Source organism: Brassica oleracea, chromosome C3, assembly GCF_000695525.1.
Source record: "Brassica oleracea var. oleracea cultivar TO1000 chromosome C3, BOL, whole genome shotgun sequence".
NCBI lineage: Eukaryota > Viridiplantae > Streptophyta > Magnoliopsida > Brassicales > Brassicaceae > Brassica > Brassica oleracea.
The window spans coordinates 63,260,227-63,275,803 of NC_027750.1; the positions used below are offsets into that span (position 1 = coordinate 63,260,227).

At 29.5% G+C, this 15,577-nt stretch overlaps 1 protein-coding gene and 1 long non-coding RNA gene across 8 annotated transcripts; both read right to left on the reverse strand.

Moving 5' to 3' along the window:
• Nucleotides 1-480: 480 nt before the first annotated feature.
• Nucleotides 481-3,480, reverse strand: LOC106331676. The gene is made up of 11 exons (XM_013770076.1): nt 3,378-3,480; nt 3,257-3,301; nt 2,893-3,161; nt 2,582-2,824; nt 2,186-2,402; nt 2,005-2,114; nt 1,733-1,935; nt 1,405-1,508; nt 1,142-1,329; nt 864-1,063; nt 481-786 (listed from the first exon to the last, which is right to left on the reverse strand). The coding sequence occupies exons 3-11, from the start codon at nt 3,035-3,037 to the stop codon at nt 595-597; spliced, it is 1,602 nt and encodes a 533-aa protein (XP_013625530.1). The 5' UTR covers nt 3,038-3,161; nt 3,257-3,301; nt 3,378-3,480; the 3' UTR covers nt 481-594.
• A 2,860-nt stretch (nt 3,481-6,340) lies between these two features.
• LOC106334246 lies at nt 6,341-8,082 on the reverse strand. Of its 7 annotated transcripts, none has more exons than XR_001268569.1 (4): nt 7,808-8,082; nt 7,409-7,730; nt 7,216-7,288; nt 6,341-6,852 (listed from the first exon to the last, which is right to left on the reverse strand). It is a non-coding gene; the product is annotated as an uncharacterized LOC106334246 (long non-coding RNA). The 7 variants fall into 7 exon arrangements; XR_001268570.1 differs by having other exon boundaries at nt 6,341-7,130; XR_001268567.1 differs by having other exon boundaries at nt 6,341-7,288.
• Between the last annotated feature and the right edge of the window lie 7,495 nt (nt 8,083-15,577).

Below are 15,577 nucleotides of genomic sequence, written 5' to 3' on the forward strand. Positions count from 1 at the left end.
TGATAATTACACGGCATACAAAGTATCACTTTCCAAAAATTTCATAAAATTTATAAATGAACATGTGATAAAAGGAAGAAAACAAAAATCAATATAAATTTTAGAAAAGAAAAAATAGTTCAGAAAAATGAAATCAACGATATAGAAGTGAAAGTGAGAATGAAACAGTGGAATAAAGGGTATTTTTTGTCTTTATACATATTATACAAAGAATATCATAGTCTAAAAGTTGTTATGGCCTAAAAGTTATTACGGCCTAAAAGTTATTACGGTTATAAATTTAATTTTTGGTGATTATATGTATATGCATTTCAATTTCCCATAATACAATGTCCCCACTTGGACGTGAATATCTATGACTGACCAAACATCTCCATCTGTTCAAATTTCGGTTTAACTTTTTACCGTTTCAATTTTTCTTTTTACCGTTTCAATTTCGGTTCAACCGGTCTGCTTACTATACCAATAACCGATATAGAATTGAATTGAATTGCTTTCATTAAACCAAAGGGGGAACAAAATTGCTTCAAATACTAACACAGACACAATATTAATGGTTTTTTAAAAAATATAAGAAAAGTGGAAAAATCTCTGTTATCTCATGTTTCTGCCACCGGCTGAAACTTTCCGGTGACGCCTCTTTCCACGTTGCCCCGGACTCTTCTTCCCTGTGTTGGCTCTACCACCTACTGATTTTCCACGTGGCAATGGCAGTGGCTCGGGAAGCACCTTAGAAGAGGAAGCTCGAGGAGGTTTCATGTTCATCAAAACGTCTCTATGATAAACCTGCCATAATCAAGAACTCTAAGCCTCACTTTTTTTCAGACAAAACAAACGAAACTCTCTCTCTCTTCTGCTTTTACCTGTTTTACAAAGTTTCGTCTTTCACAATCCAAGAACATATTGATGCTCCACTCCACTTTCTCTCTTATCTTGTCTCTTGCAACTGCAAAACTTAGTTGATCTCTTGAAGTAAACCGATCTACTTCGTTGAACCAGACACACGTGAAGAGGTTTGTGATCGGTATGTGTTCTCTTATGATTGTACAACCTTCAGGAACATCTACAAAACAATTCAAAAAAACACTCAACTAAGCTCAAAACAACACACAATAATCATATGCTTTATTAAAACCATTACCACTTGTTATTGGAAGCTTAGCATCAGTGTAAGGTGTTAACCCTTCCTTCTTGTAGAACTCTACTTGGTAATCAATGGATGCATTGTCATATTTTCTTGCGGCTTTATTCGCCTCCGCCTCCACAAACACATCAAAACGTCTGTAATGTTTCGAGATTGCTAAACTAGAGTTCGTTCTCCACAAGAACCTGAACATTTGAGAAGACATATGAAGCTTTGGCTTGACACAAAACACTTTTCAAAAGAGAGAGAGACTAATTTACCTTTCAAGTATTTGGTATGGATCTACAACAAGCTGCAGCTTTGCATCAACCCATATAGAGTACTTGACATTTGGGAACAATCTATGCAACAAAAGCTTCGGAATCTGTAAGAAATGCTAATACTTGTTACATAAGGAAACATTCAAGTCTCTATTCTCAAATATTTCTAACTAATGTTCAAGAAATCGTTACAAGGTAGTTAAACGAGATTTACTGACTATACGGCGCATAAATCGATTTTTTGAACACCTAAAAAAATTGTTTCGCTTAAGTTCGATTTGCCGCCTAGACGGGCGCCTAGAATGATTTTTAGAACACTGTTTCTGACCTTTCCATTACGCCTTGCATCGGTGTAAGGGACATTGTGGGCAACAATGATCCTCCATAATCCGACTCTCTTGTTATCCTCTGTGTAACTTGAAGTGTTCTTGAGATATGATTGTGTTTCTTCATCAACAAACATGTAGAAAGGGATGTTCTTCCTCGCCATTTCACTGATGTTCACCGGTTCTTGAATTAGATCATACTTTCCTGGGAAAAAAAGAACCAAAGGATCAGCTTTGTTCTTGACTAGCTAAAAGAATGTATGTTTTCTTTTACCAAATATTGCTGAAGCAACAATCACTTCATGGAACTGGTCCATCTCATGAAGGATATCCTCATCAATGTCGAAACCGGTTTGATGGCCCGGTTTAGTTCCTTTGACAAATCTGCAGAAACAAGAAACAAGAATCACAAAAGAAGAAACTACAGAGTTAAAAGTCAAGAGAAGCTTACTTACCCGCAGTGCACTGTCATGGACTCTTTAATGTCAAAGGAGTTAGTCCTATCTTCAAGAGAAGGATAACCTCCAAACTCAGAGCCTCCTTGACCTTCTTCACGTTTTACAGGACTCTCTTCATGGATGAATGTCAAATTCTTAAGCACAGGAGATTCAAATGGATGCTTTGGCATATGAGCTAAGGCCTCCTCCGGAGATAGATAGCATACAGGACACGCTGCACACAATCACAAGCAGAAAAGGGTAAACGCTGAGCAGGGCCGGATCCGAGTACAGCCTAATGAAACATTGGCCTTTTTGACGGTTCTTAAAAGAAATATTTATAACCCCAAAATCTCATATCCTGCCAGCAAAAGCAGAAACTAAAACAGAGTAAGAGAGAGAGAGAGAGCTTACGGCGCGGTCCAGGCCTTCTAAGTACAGGTGGAGGAGGAGGAGGAAACGAAAAGCTATCACATGGATGGTGGGAAGGGAGTGAAGGAGGAGGATGAATGATGTCTACATCACTTCCTCTAGTAGTTTGATCATTATTAGAGTCTCCAGTATAGAAAGAACTCAGTTCTCTACTTAGTGGTGTTTGGTTGATTCCAAATTCAATAGTCTCAATACTCTGATGAATGTTTGGACTATTACTACTCTCTGCAGACATAAGTCACATATCTAATCACAACCCATTGAAGAATAAAAAGACATGTAAACTTACTAACCTTTGTTGATAGTGTAGGAACCCAAGACGAAGACAACAAAGGCAAGGCTGAGAAGGAGCAGCATTGCCACACGTCTCCGACCTAAGTACCAGCAACATAAGAAGGAGAGAGATCTCTCCTTGTCTTTAGAATTTGAAGTGAGCATTGTGGAGGCAGAGGTAGATAGAGACTCAAAAGCTCAAGGCTTGTGTTAGTCCAATGAGCCATGACATTCCAATCATTGATCTCGAAAAATCCAAACTTTTGTTCTCACAGATCTCTCTCACAAACTGAAACATAAGACAAAACCAAGATTCAGTTCCAAATACATTGCAGAAGAATAAGGTGACCCATTAACGAAAGCAGAGAAAGGTTTGTGATTTACCAGCAAAGAATCGATTTTGATTCGAATCAGATCGTACAAAGAGACCTGCATTTGCAAACGAAAAGGAACAAACTTTTAAATCACAATAAAAAGTTTAACACGCAGGGAAAGAGATGATCACCTTTTACAATATCAATGTCAGACTACACTGATCTCTTCCTTCGATCTGCACAAAATCATTCAGTGTGTGTATTTGGATTTGTCAAGGATTCAGTGTATTTCTATTTGAGGGATTAAAAAGAAACATATTTTTAACGTGCAAGTATGTTTTTCATAATATATTTATTTGTTTTAGAGTAATTAATAATTTGTAGTTGACAATACAAATGTTCATCAAATATATATAAAAAAAAAGATAAATGATAAACTGATTTCCTTAACTTAACAAACCAAATTATTAACAAAAGGAATAGGGATTTTGCCGGAGCTACACCCAGGTTTATTCAGATAACATTGTATTTAATATCCATATTACAACATATTATTTCTATGTTATAAAAATATAAATAGTACATTGAATTATAAATGAGTAAAACTTACAATTTATTTTTTACTATCTAAAATATCTATGGGGATTAACAACATAAAATGAATAAATTTTTTGTTAAACCTTAGTTATTATCCAAAATAATTTTCTTACATATTTAGGTTATTAAGAAAATATGTTATTAATCTCCACATCCCATATTTCTTTGTTATATGTATAATTTATATCATATTTATGTTTTTATCTATATGTTTAATATTTTATAATATATTTATTTATGATTATAATCTATTTTTTACAATTATAATAAGTAAAGCTAATTTAAATAATCATTTCTTTAAATAAAACTAGTTAAAAATTTTGTATATGTTAAATACACTGAAAATCCTATGAAAATATTATTATTACTATATTTTTTTGTCAGAAATTATTATCACTATATTATTTGTTTAGTTATAGACAAAAGAAATTATCCCACAATCTAGCTATAGTAAAATATTATTCTGGATTAAAATTCAGTGTAAAATGATAATTAAAATATTCTCAATAGATATTCACAATTTATTTAAATTTTATTATTATATATTAGCTGTTTTAAAATGACTATTTAAAAAAAATACAATGAGGTTATTGCACTATTATTAAAATTTAATTTTTATATACAAATTAGGGGAATTTTGAATATATTTTCCGTCCAAAACTATGATCCAAAAACATTATTTTTTTCTTAATGATTCTATTTAGTTTTCTTTACTGTATCGGTTTAGTTTATTTAAATTAATGATTCTATTTAGTTTCCTTTATTGTATCGGTTAATATATAATGGAAACCATAATGATACGTGCACTACATTCTTTCTAAATAAGAATGTAAATGAACGTTTAGTAATAGCTTTGCAATTAGAAAATGAGAATATTATGTGAGATAAATATAACTAGCTTTTGATCCGCGCGTTCGCGCGGGTGTTTATTTTTCGATAATTACATAAACATTTCAAAACACAACAATTTAATACTTTCATTTGGGTTGGATCGGTTTGGATAATGTCGGGTTTAGATTAGTTTTCTATTATTATAAAACCTGAATTAGAACCGAATTATAAATAGATTGAGTTTGGTTAAAGTTTAAAACCAAAATCCCGAAAACATCTAAAACCTCGAATTAAACCCAAAAAACTTGGGTAATTCAGGAGTTTTGGATATCTTTTACTTATGAACATCCAAAACCCCTGAATTCGGATAGTTAATAGTTTATCATATTTTAAATATTGAAATACCTCTCGGTTTTGGTTTTTCGAGTTTAAAAAAATAGAAATCGATTTTTTTTTTTTATGTAAATGATATATAGATGCCGTGAATCATGAATAATACTTCAAATCTATTATGTTAAATAAAGATACATAAATTATTTCATGTGTGATTTTTTAGTTGAATCATCATTTTAAGATTTTATTAAATGTATCTAATACTATTAAAACCGAGATATTTTTAAAAATAATATTAAAACAACTTAAAAAAACGTCCTCCTATCAAATGCATTTTGAAATATAAGTTAACTAACATTTCAATTTCTATAATTGTATTTTATTATAATATCAACTAACTTCCTCCTATCATAATAGATTGTATGACCAAATGTAATACATATAAATTATACATTAACAGAAAGATGTTATGCATATATCAGTTGAACAACATATATTGCACTACATAAACAGAATTGATTCTTTTAGGAAAAAATAATAATTGATTCTAATGTATTTTGATAAAACCGACCTGGTTTATAACTTTATACTAAATAGTTAATTCGTTGGTAGATAAGTCAAACCATATCGATCAAAACTAATAGCTTCCATACATACGTAAGTGTTGACAAATCCAACGTAGCTTACGGTAAATATGGAGGAGGAGCGATTAATATCTAATCTATTAAAAGATAATCCATATACGTTCGGTTCGGTTATCAAACCATAATTGGTTAATGATTTAATGGATAAAATAAAATAAAACTAACGTACAAAACCGGATGCACATTAAGAAACCCTAGTTAACCGAACTCGTGGCCTTCTCCTAACCAACGCAGCCGCGATCTCCTGAGCCAACTCACTCCAGCCAAGTCGTGATTCATTCTCAATCGGTCACTCCCGCTGCAACTTACGAAACCACACCGGAGCTTAGTGAAAATCCACTGATGTCTTGACTCGCAATGTAACCCAACCAATCTGAGACCACAAACAACCACGACGGAGAAAGAAATAACCCAATTCCGCAAAACTCCTATCTAGCTTTCTCTGCGACGTGAATCCATCAAACAAAGAGAGTGGAAAAGAATGGAGAAGAAGACCTGGAAGAGTGGAGAAAAAAAATGTTCATCGAACAAAAAAAAATAACGGAGAAAGAAGACCTTTAAGCCACCGTATGTAAAACTTATTTAAGATTAAGTGATATCAATTAATATAAGGTGGTTAAGGAAAATTTTAAAACAAATGCCAGTGGCATAAAGTGGTAAATATTGAGAAAAACTCAGGGCTAATTACAAAATGTACTCTCTTTTTAACATATTAGATTTGTAAGATCCAACTTGTAACAGCATGGAAATCAATAGAAGATGGTTTTAATCGGGATGAAAGATATGTCATCAAATGGTTGATATTAGTGCATTATCTAACGACTCCATAAAAAAGTTACAATTGAATAATGAATAATAAATCTTATTTCTTAGTCTTTCCGCCGTCTGCAGCCTTTTTCTTCAAATCTCTGGTTTGATATCCTTCTTTTTTTGGTAAATGATATCCTTCCTTCTTTGCGTTGCTAACTCTTGAGGTTGAGGCCTGACCTTAGTTTTCTGCGGGTGTGGAGCGGTTTCTATCCTTGCGTACTCATCATATTATAATGATTCGCAAACCCTTGTGAGAAAACTCGATCCCACAATGTAACATGAATGAATATCTTGGGCTCTTGTCGGATCCGATTTGTTTCAAGTTTGGGGGCGAATAAGAGTATCGAGTTTCTGATACTTTTTCTTCATTGTCTTTAGATTTTTATTCTCTTTAAGTCTGGAACACTTCTTAATCCCGTGTGGCAGCGACGATAATCTTTGTGCTGTTCATCTAACAGCAAAAAATATTAATAAGACTATGCAAAGAGTTTGAAAACTTCTCAAGAGTATAAAAACCAAAGAAACCAGGAAGAGGTTCTTCATAAAGGCATGATTCAGCCTATTTATCACCACAGTTAAGGGGCAATGTTCTTATTCGGTCCTAAAATGCTGTAAATCAATAACAAAAGGACAGGGGTTTCTATTGTAAAATGTGTTGAGAAAGAAAGCTCTATATTTGGTTCCAAACCTGTACGCTCAACAAAGTCATCTATGAGGACATGGCAAGCACTGGAGGTGAAACACAAACAATAAGATGAACGAAAACACAAACACAGGTATGAACATATTTGTTTTGGTGAAATCTAAGGAATACCTTCAGAATCATATCCTTCTAGATTCCCATGTACACAACGTATTAAAGCCAAAACTTGATGCTTTACCTACAACTGTACAACAATAAATGGAGCTTTGGCATTATTTCTATTGTCGTAAATTTACGACTCGTAATGGAACATATTTTTGAGGAGGATAACCAAAATAATTATTAAAAAGAACAAAGATCTTACTGATACTCTTATGTCCATTCTCACCGCACATTAAGAAAACAAAATTGTAAAAACAGGCAAACTAGGAGAAGTTCATTGATCATCTAGCTGGTGCCTCTCAGTCTAATATTAGAGGGACATATCAAAGGTTAGACCGCAGTACAGCTGGTGAAGAAAAAAAAAATTAAGGAACTAATTGTGTAGGAGAAAATCAAGTGTTCCTCAAGTCTCTTGTATCTTTTCTTTAGGTGACAACATTCAACATGTTTTCGTCATCTTTCATATTCTCAGATTCATAGTCTGATCTTCTTTCTCTGATTTCGTTCAGGGCTTCGTTTTCTCTCTGGAAAGTTTAGGGTGATAAAATAAATTAACTATCTACGATGAAAAATAAGAGAGTGTAAGAAAATCGAGTCTTACTGAGACTTGCCAGAGTTTTGAACCGATTTCATCGCCATGGATTGATATCGCTGAACAGAGGTTGTCGAATATGATTGAATGTGAGCTTCAATGAATGGGTTTATATAAGAGGAGAACAAAGGGAAGTGAAAGGATAGCTTTCTCATCTAGATTGGAGAAAATATCTTAATTGAATGAGTGTGAGTTGATGGTGATAAATACAGAGAAACTATGAATTGTAGAAATCAGAAACGATGATCATCAAAGGGAAGAGCAAGAGACGACTTAGATGTGTGTTTGTAAAGACGCTTGGTCTGGTTAAAATGGGCAATAGCTTTCTAATATAAGACGTTCACGTGAATTGGCCCACAAAAAAAAATCTGTTTCGAGTAACAATGGAATGACATGGCAATTTGGAAGCTCCCAATTAGTTGATTTAATTAAATGATGTGGACACTTAACCGTTTTGTTTGTGATAGGTTGATTTTTTGTGCTTAGACAGTTTAGATGTTGATCTTATTCCCCTTTTACTTATTGTTTGATTAGTTTAAAAAGCTTAATAATTTGGTTTGTTTTAGTTTAATAGTAGCCACTCCTTAATATGATTTTAATTTCAAAGAGTGTAGTGTAGGTTTCTAGTCACATACTTAAAGGAATTGCATTAATTTCAAAAATGGGTAAGTGTTTACAAAGTATACATATTTTTGGTTGGTTCAACATATAGAATAAGTGAATGATATTTTTACTATATACCATAGTGGCTAAAGGTTAATTCAAAATAATGTTTATCTTTCAATAAACTAGATTGTGTAAAACACTTCCAATGGATTTAGTAAAGTTTTTCATTTTCAGAAATTTTTAAAAAGATTAAAAAAGCATCAGTATAACATTGTTTAATAAATGTAGTGCATCAATCCAAAGACTTGGCTATATGACTGAATTCTTCATATATTTTTTATTGTCACTCTCTATAAAAGATATTTTTAGTATTATATGCAACATATAAATTACTTAACAATTTAACGGAAGAACTTATGAATGCTATTCCTTATGTTTTCATAAATTTCTTCGAAAAATATAAATAAAATATGAAAAATATAAGAAAAAATAAGTAATATTTAAGTAAAATATAAAAACCAGTGTTAATACAAAAACTGGCGCAATAAGTTTTCCCTCATGACTGGCTTTAACATTTTTCTAATAATTGGCTTGGTGATTTTTGTTTCAAAAATTGGATTGGCAGTATTTCTTTAAATATGGCTCAACAATTTTTTTTTCTAAAGAAATGGCTCAGTGACTTTTTCCAAAGACAGTTCGACAAATTTTCTCCACTGACTCAAAAACTTTTCTCCAAAATTGATTCGCGTAAATGTGAATAGGCAGTGTGATGAAAGGTTTAAGGTGTGATCTCACAAGGATGTCAGATGAGATTAGATAACTGATTACCTTGAATTGATAAATTGATGCAGGTGATAGTTAAGATTATGTTGGTTGAGGTTGTTTCCGTGGTAGTATTAACAGTATGCACACTGCTTTTACTAGACACACCTCACCAGAGATTCTATCTAGCTGGGGGTAGCACTCCATTGCCTACGTCGCCTACATTAGCCTTCTTAACATCATGGTAAACATTTTATTTTATTTTTCTTCTTTACTAATATTTCTTGATTTTTGTATCATTATTTATGTTTTTTATATTTTGAAGTACTTTGTTTTGTTATGATTAAAAAGATTCAGTTTATATAAAGACTAAAAGCGTGAAAAACATGCTGGTTTTGGTTTCATTGGTGACCATCCTTATCTGCAGATGTTGGTTCACATATGCCTTTAGAAGACTCGACATATTTAACATGGTATATTTTGTTTTATAATATTTATATATTTCTTTTTGGTATAATTATATATATATATATTTTTTATAATGTTTATCTATTTAACCCAATTATAACATTGCAAACAAATTTAAGAAATTATCTGATACTACAAGAACACACCAGAGAACGAGGATGAGGAGGTGGCAGAAGAAAAGAAGGTGGTGATGGTGGAGACAATAGTACCATGTGGTGAAGATGAAGATATAAAGAATCTCATATATATTAAAAGAAAATCATTATAACATTTTTTGTAGTCACGTGTCATCACCACCATCATTCTTAGAATCCTTAGAAAAATATGTTGGTCCATCAAAATATATAATAAGCTTTTTATTAAACTAATTATAAATTGATTATTAATGTTCTTCATTGTTTCCTTAAATAAAAATAACGGAATTACCAAATGTGGTTAAAGTATATATGGCAATTAATGATTTTGAATAATAAAGATTTGATAAAAATTAGTCCATTTTCTATCATTTTTTAAATTTTAACATATTAAAATAAATTAAACAACCACATTAATATAGTAAACATTTAGATTTTTCTGTATATGTTATATTTTGAAATTTTTAAAACCAATATAAATGACTAAAGTTATCAAAAATCTCACATTGAATTTTTCATGGTTTAAATTTTTTTAATAAGAAGTCACATTTAATAAATATTAATATTTTTAAAATTAATTATGTACCATATAAAAATACATATGTATTTTAATTTCGAAAGTTGCTTTGATTTTTCGTTTGATAAAAAATTTGAACAGATATTGACAACTTAATATTTAGTTTTAAAACTTTTCATAATGTTTTTAAAATTATAAATGACTAAAACTATTAAACATCCCACAAAAAAATTGTTATCGGTGATTCAAAATTTTTGTTACAGAAAATACAAATGATCAAAAAATAATATGAGTATAAAATATTATTTAACAGATATCAATATTAAAAATAAACTATATATCTATGTTAATATCATTAAAACTTAATTTTATATTATATAAAATAGAAAAAGTGTTTGTTTGAATTAATAAAATTTATGTATGTGTTTGCTCCAGTTTAATCATATACGTAATATTTACAGAGTTTTTAATTATCAATATATATGTATTATTTAATAATATGTAAAAGAACATGTAATACGTAAAACTAATTTATATAATATTTATCTCGCGCCTAGTAATTATTAAATGACCACTAAACCAATGATAACTTGGTCGTTTCTTTAGTTGGAAGTAACTCGTCATTAGTTGAAGTTTTAATTTTTAAGAAATTTGAAAAATAAAATAAAAAGAGCATCACTGTTTTTGTTTAGTAAAAAGAATGCATCATTCTAAAGACTTGGTTATATGGTTTATGTCATAACACACTATCATTTGAAGCTACATAATATCGTAAACCTTAATATAAATTTTAAAATATCAATACAATATAAAGCCACAATTTTAATCTAATACCAATAAATTAAGATGATGAATCGTCATATTTTGAGCATGATGATTTTCTAATGATCTCGGGTTTCCATTTTTGTAGCACAACTATTAAATGGAAACAATTTTATATATAAACTAAACCGCTGACAGACAAAAAAAAAACTAAACCTGTGGAAGAGTAATATAAAATGAGAAATTGGAGGACATCACCATGAAAAAACAAAAATTAAGTCCATAGCTTTTACAAGGTATGTGGTATGATTTACTATATATTATCTAGGAAAACATATGAAACTACCTTCACCTATTGACATCTAAAACACACGCTTCTTTGTCCTCTTTCTTTATTTCTCTTTATTTTTCTCTTCATTGCCAAAAATCACAGATAGCTATGGTCATGGTGGCTGAGCCAGAAATATAGCACACAACATCGAGGTAATAATTATAATCATGTTTAACGCTTGATTTGTTTAAAATCAGTATGCACGGACCAGAACGGGCTTTATGCCGACAATCTAATTGCTGCATTTCTACAGATCTGGTGGTGAGGATCGATATATGTCTGGCTGTGAGGAAGAGAAGGGGTTGGTCCCGAACCCGATAAGGTTTTAATTGGAATTAATTTATCTTTACAATGTAATTGTAGGTACGTGGTGAGTATAAACGGTTTTCGGGAATATGTTGTTTTGGCTTTTGGTATGTGATACTTGGTGAAAAACGTACTATGCTATTCCGAATAGGCCCTATTCGTGTCGAAAATACATGATAGTATAGTACAGTGCTAGTAGTTTAAATTAATGGCATTGTCGTTGAGCAATGTCTCAATTATTCGCCTTAGCACCGGAAGCCACCATAAGTTCACCAAACTACGACAGTTCTAACCAGAAACATCTAACATATCATCACCAACCCAGAACCAGACGTTTGGTTGCATTAGAGAAGAAGAACAATGATATCTATGTTATATATTCTAAGTTTTGTAACAACTAGAATATAATGCAGATTCATGGTAATAGTATAAGTTGTATGCTATTGAAATGAATTGTTTGTTTAGAGTTTCCTGACGAATAAACTTTATATATAATGCAAACACAATTTCTCTCCATGAAGAATACACTGTAATAAAGAATATACACAATTTTTTGCAACAATTCATGTAAATACTATAGTATACTATTCTATATTATCTTTAAAATATAGCTTAGTAAAATATTTTTTGTTTTCTTCTTCTTCCTCCCCCTTCTCACCCTTTTATCTCTAAGTAACAATGCAAATCATTTTATTTTCTAAAAATTATATGTATTATGTTCTTTGTTATAGTACTATAATAAATTAATTGTTTATACTATTTATTTGATAAATGTAGTATAGTATCATATCAATTGTGAACATCACGTCTAACGCACTCATTTTTTTCTTTTTCTTTTCTTTCTTTCTCTTCTTCATTCACCTCAAGCCTAACATTGTCGTCGCCACCACTGCCAATTGTTTCATCGTTGTCGTCGACTTCTCCATCACCACTCATCATCTCCTCACCTTCTCCACCTTCCGTGCGGTTTCTTTTCCTCCTCCCACTGTCTATTTTTCTCTTTACCTCATGTACCAACAGCAACAACATTCTTTCATCCGCATATATACCTTCGCTTCTGGCTCTATCAATTACTCCACTAAAATGATATAATAAATTGAATGAAATACTATTTTTAGGTCATATTCTATTAGAAAGGTATTAGGTTTGGAAGAAATGAATGATGCATATGTGTTTTATTTATTCCACCTCTTTTTCACGTGCACACGCACTCAAGGAAAATATGGTCAAGTTTGCTCAAATTATCCCATCCGCCGGTTACCATTGTTGCATGGTTATATTCTTCATTGCTAACCCTCTTATGTATATACAACCAATTCACCCATATAAAATTAACTAAATATATATCTAAAAATAATTTCTTATTTATAAAGCTAATTTTGTTAGAAGTATTCACATTTAATTTAAAAATACCAAAACAAATATGCCAAATTATCATCATAGTTAAATATTTTCAATAATCATAAATTTTCCTAACAACGAAATCTATCAGAATAAATTAGAGATACATATCAAATAAGAGAAACAAAAAAAATAAAAATAAAAAGAGCTAACATGAAATATATGTCAATTCTTTGAAAATTAACTCAGTAAAACTTATAAAAGTTATACTCTAAAGTATTTACAGACATACAAATAGCTTATACATCAAAATAAAAAAAAGCTAATATCAAAATAATTGAATTAAGAAACTAAACAAAAAGGTAAATTAAAATTTATTATATAATTTTTATTTATATTGGTCTCGACTATTAAAATCATCTCAATTTATAATACGTTACATAAATTTATTATAAGCAAATAAATAATGGTTGATTTTGATTAATTTTTTTCCTACAGTGTCAATTTATTTTTTGGCTTACAACAAGTAAATTGTTTTATTAAAAATAAAGGATGGTAAAATTAATCTACTTATATAAGACACATATTGTTAATTAGACTGTTTTATACGTTTTAAACTGTCTTTTACCAATCAAAGGAATTAATATATTTATTTACCCATAAACAATTAAAGTTTTAAGAACACTGCTCTATTATGTTTTGACACCAATGTTTTAAATTATTTTAACTTAAATATTTATAGAAACTAATCAAATAGGCTATTATCAAGCAAACCTAAAGATTATTATAATCTACAAGATTGTTTTTTTGAAAATAAGGTCATAACCATTGAATCAAGTATATGGTGACTCTTAAAATTCTCTAATCCAATTCACCAATAAAAAAATATAGGAGTCATTCTTATGAAAATTTAATAACGAAATTAACTTAATATATAAAATTAAAGATGATTTCACACGGTTCCATCAAATAATGATATTTAAAGAACAATGCTAATAAAGTATATGATAACATAAAATTCTAAAGAGGGTGACCAAATAATTTAGTTGAAATTTCTAATAATATTTAAAATTATTACTGACATTAAATCGTAATATAAGCGACAACAGATACAACAAATATGAAAAATATTCAATATATATTTATCTATTGGCGACTACATCATATAAGAATATTAATTAATAAACCAAAACACTGAAATTTTGAAAAATCTCTAACATTCAGGAAAATAATATCTATGAACTAATAGAATATTATAGTCCCGTCTTTGTTAATTTATATTGTAATCATATCAAGTAGAAGATAGATCTAATAGATTTTATATATTATTGTTTTAATTGATAAAATATTAATTCACATTATTTAAATTATATATTTTTATTTTCGCTTTCTTATGTCTAACATGAATGTTTAATAGTATTTATATTTCAACACAATATTTATTATGATTAAAATTAAATTTGAATGTATACTATTAGATATACGTTCGAAAGAATTAAATAAGAGTATCACTAGTACATATATGCACATAATTAATATATATTAATCATACATCAATTTTAAATGTTTTTCAAATGTAAAAAATGTTAAACATTGCGCAGATAAATTAATCTTTCAGCCATTCAAATACAAATGAAAAGTATAATAAACACATTTTTAACAGTGTAGTAACAGTTAATACACTCTGAACAATATATATATTTTACAAACTTACAACTGATAAACAGTATAAATATTTTTATAAACACAATTTATACATGATGAAATTCTAATTTTACCACAAACTTGATACCACTTTTCAAATTTACCTTTATAAATGTTTATATTTTTTTTATAAAAACTAAATTAACTCTCCTAAATCATTTATAAATGTTTAAAATTATTTATAGAAATTTATAAACGCAAGCCCACTCCATAAATACTAAACTTTAAACAATAATCACTAAATACTAAATCCAAATGTTAAAGCATTTTGATTGAATTTTTTTTGAAAACTGGTATTCAATTAGTAGTATTTCAACTAATTTCTCTTTATACTTTTACACATACAACAAAGAGATATCAAATAATATTTATTTAAAGGGCATAATTTTATTAAAACATAAATGGAATAAAAATAAATTTTGTTATGAATACATTTTCTTATATAAATCAACTATATTTATTATTTTAAAATTATTATAAAATGGAAATAATTTATTAGTATAGATTTGTAGAAAATATACTTTATATAAAGAAACTTGAGTCAAATAAACAAAGAAAAGTATTAAACGAATCATAACCAATGTTTTTAAAACAGGACTGGAAGCTGAACTCGATAATGTTTTGGATCACGGTTTAATATGGTTACCGGGTCAAACATGGTCTAATAATCTGGTTTAATATATTTTAGTATATAAATTTAAAAAAATATAAGTGAATATGAAACATAATTAATATATAAATAAATTTAAAACATTAAACATTGTAAATATAAATTAATTTTATGTTTATATGGATGGTTTATAGATTGTTGATAGTTATAATGATTTTTATCAGTTTAATAACTCTAA

What these genes read in the sequence shown, in the direction of transcription:
- LOC106331676 (XM_013770076.1), bottom strand. Translation starts at nt 3,037, where the DNA reads ATGCTCACTTCAAATTCTAAAGACAAGGAGAGATCTCTCTCCTTCTTA. An exon ending in TCCATGACAGTGCACTGCGG is followed by an intron (nt 2,115 to 2,185) that starts GTAAGTAAGCTT and finishes TTGTTTCTGCAG; the next exon opens with ATTTGTCAAAGGAACTAAAC. An exon ending in CCATACCAAATACTTGAAAG is followed by an intron (nt 1,330 to 1,404) that starts GTAAATTAGTCT and finishes TCAAATGTTCAG; the next exon opens with GTTCTTGTGGAGAACGAACT.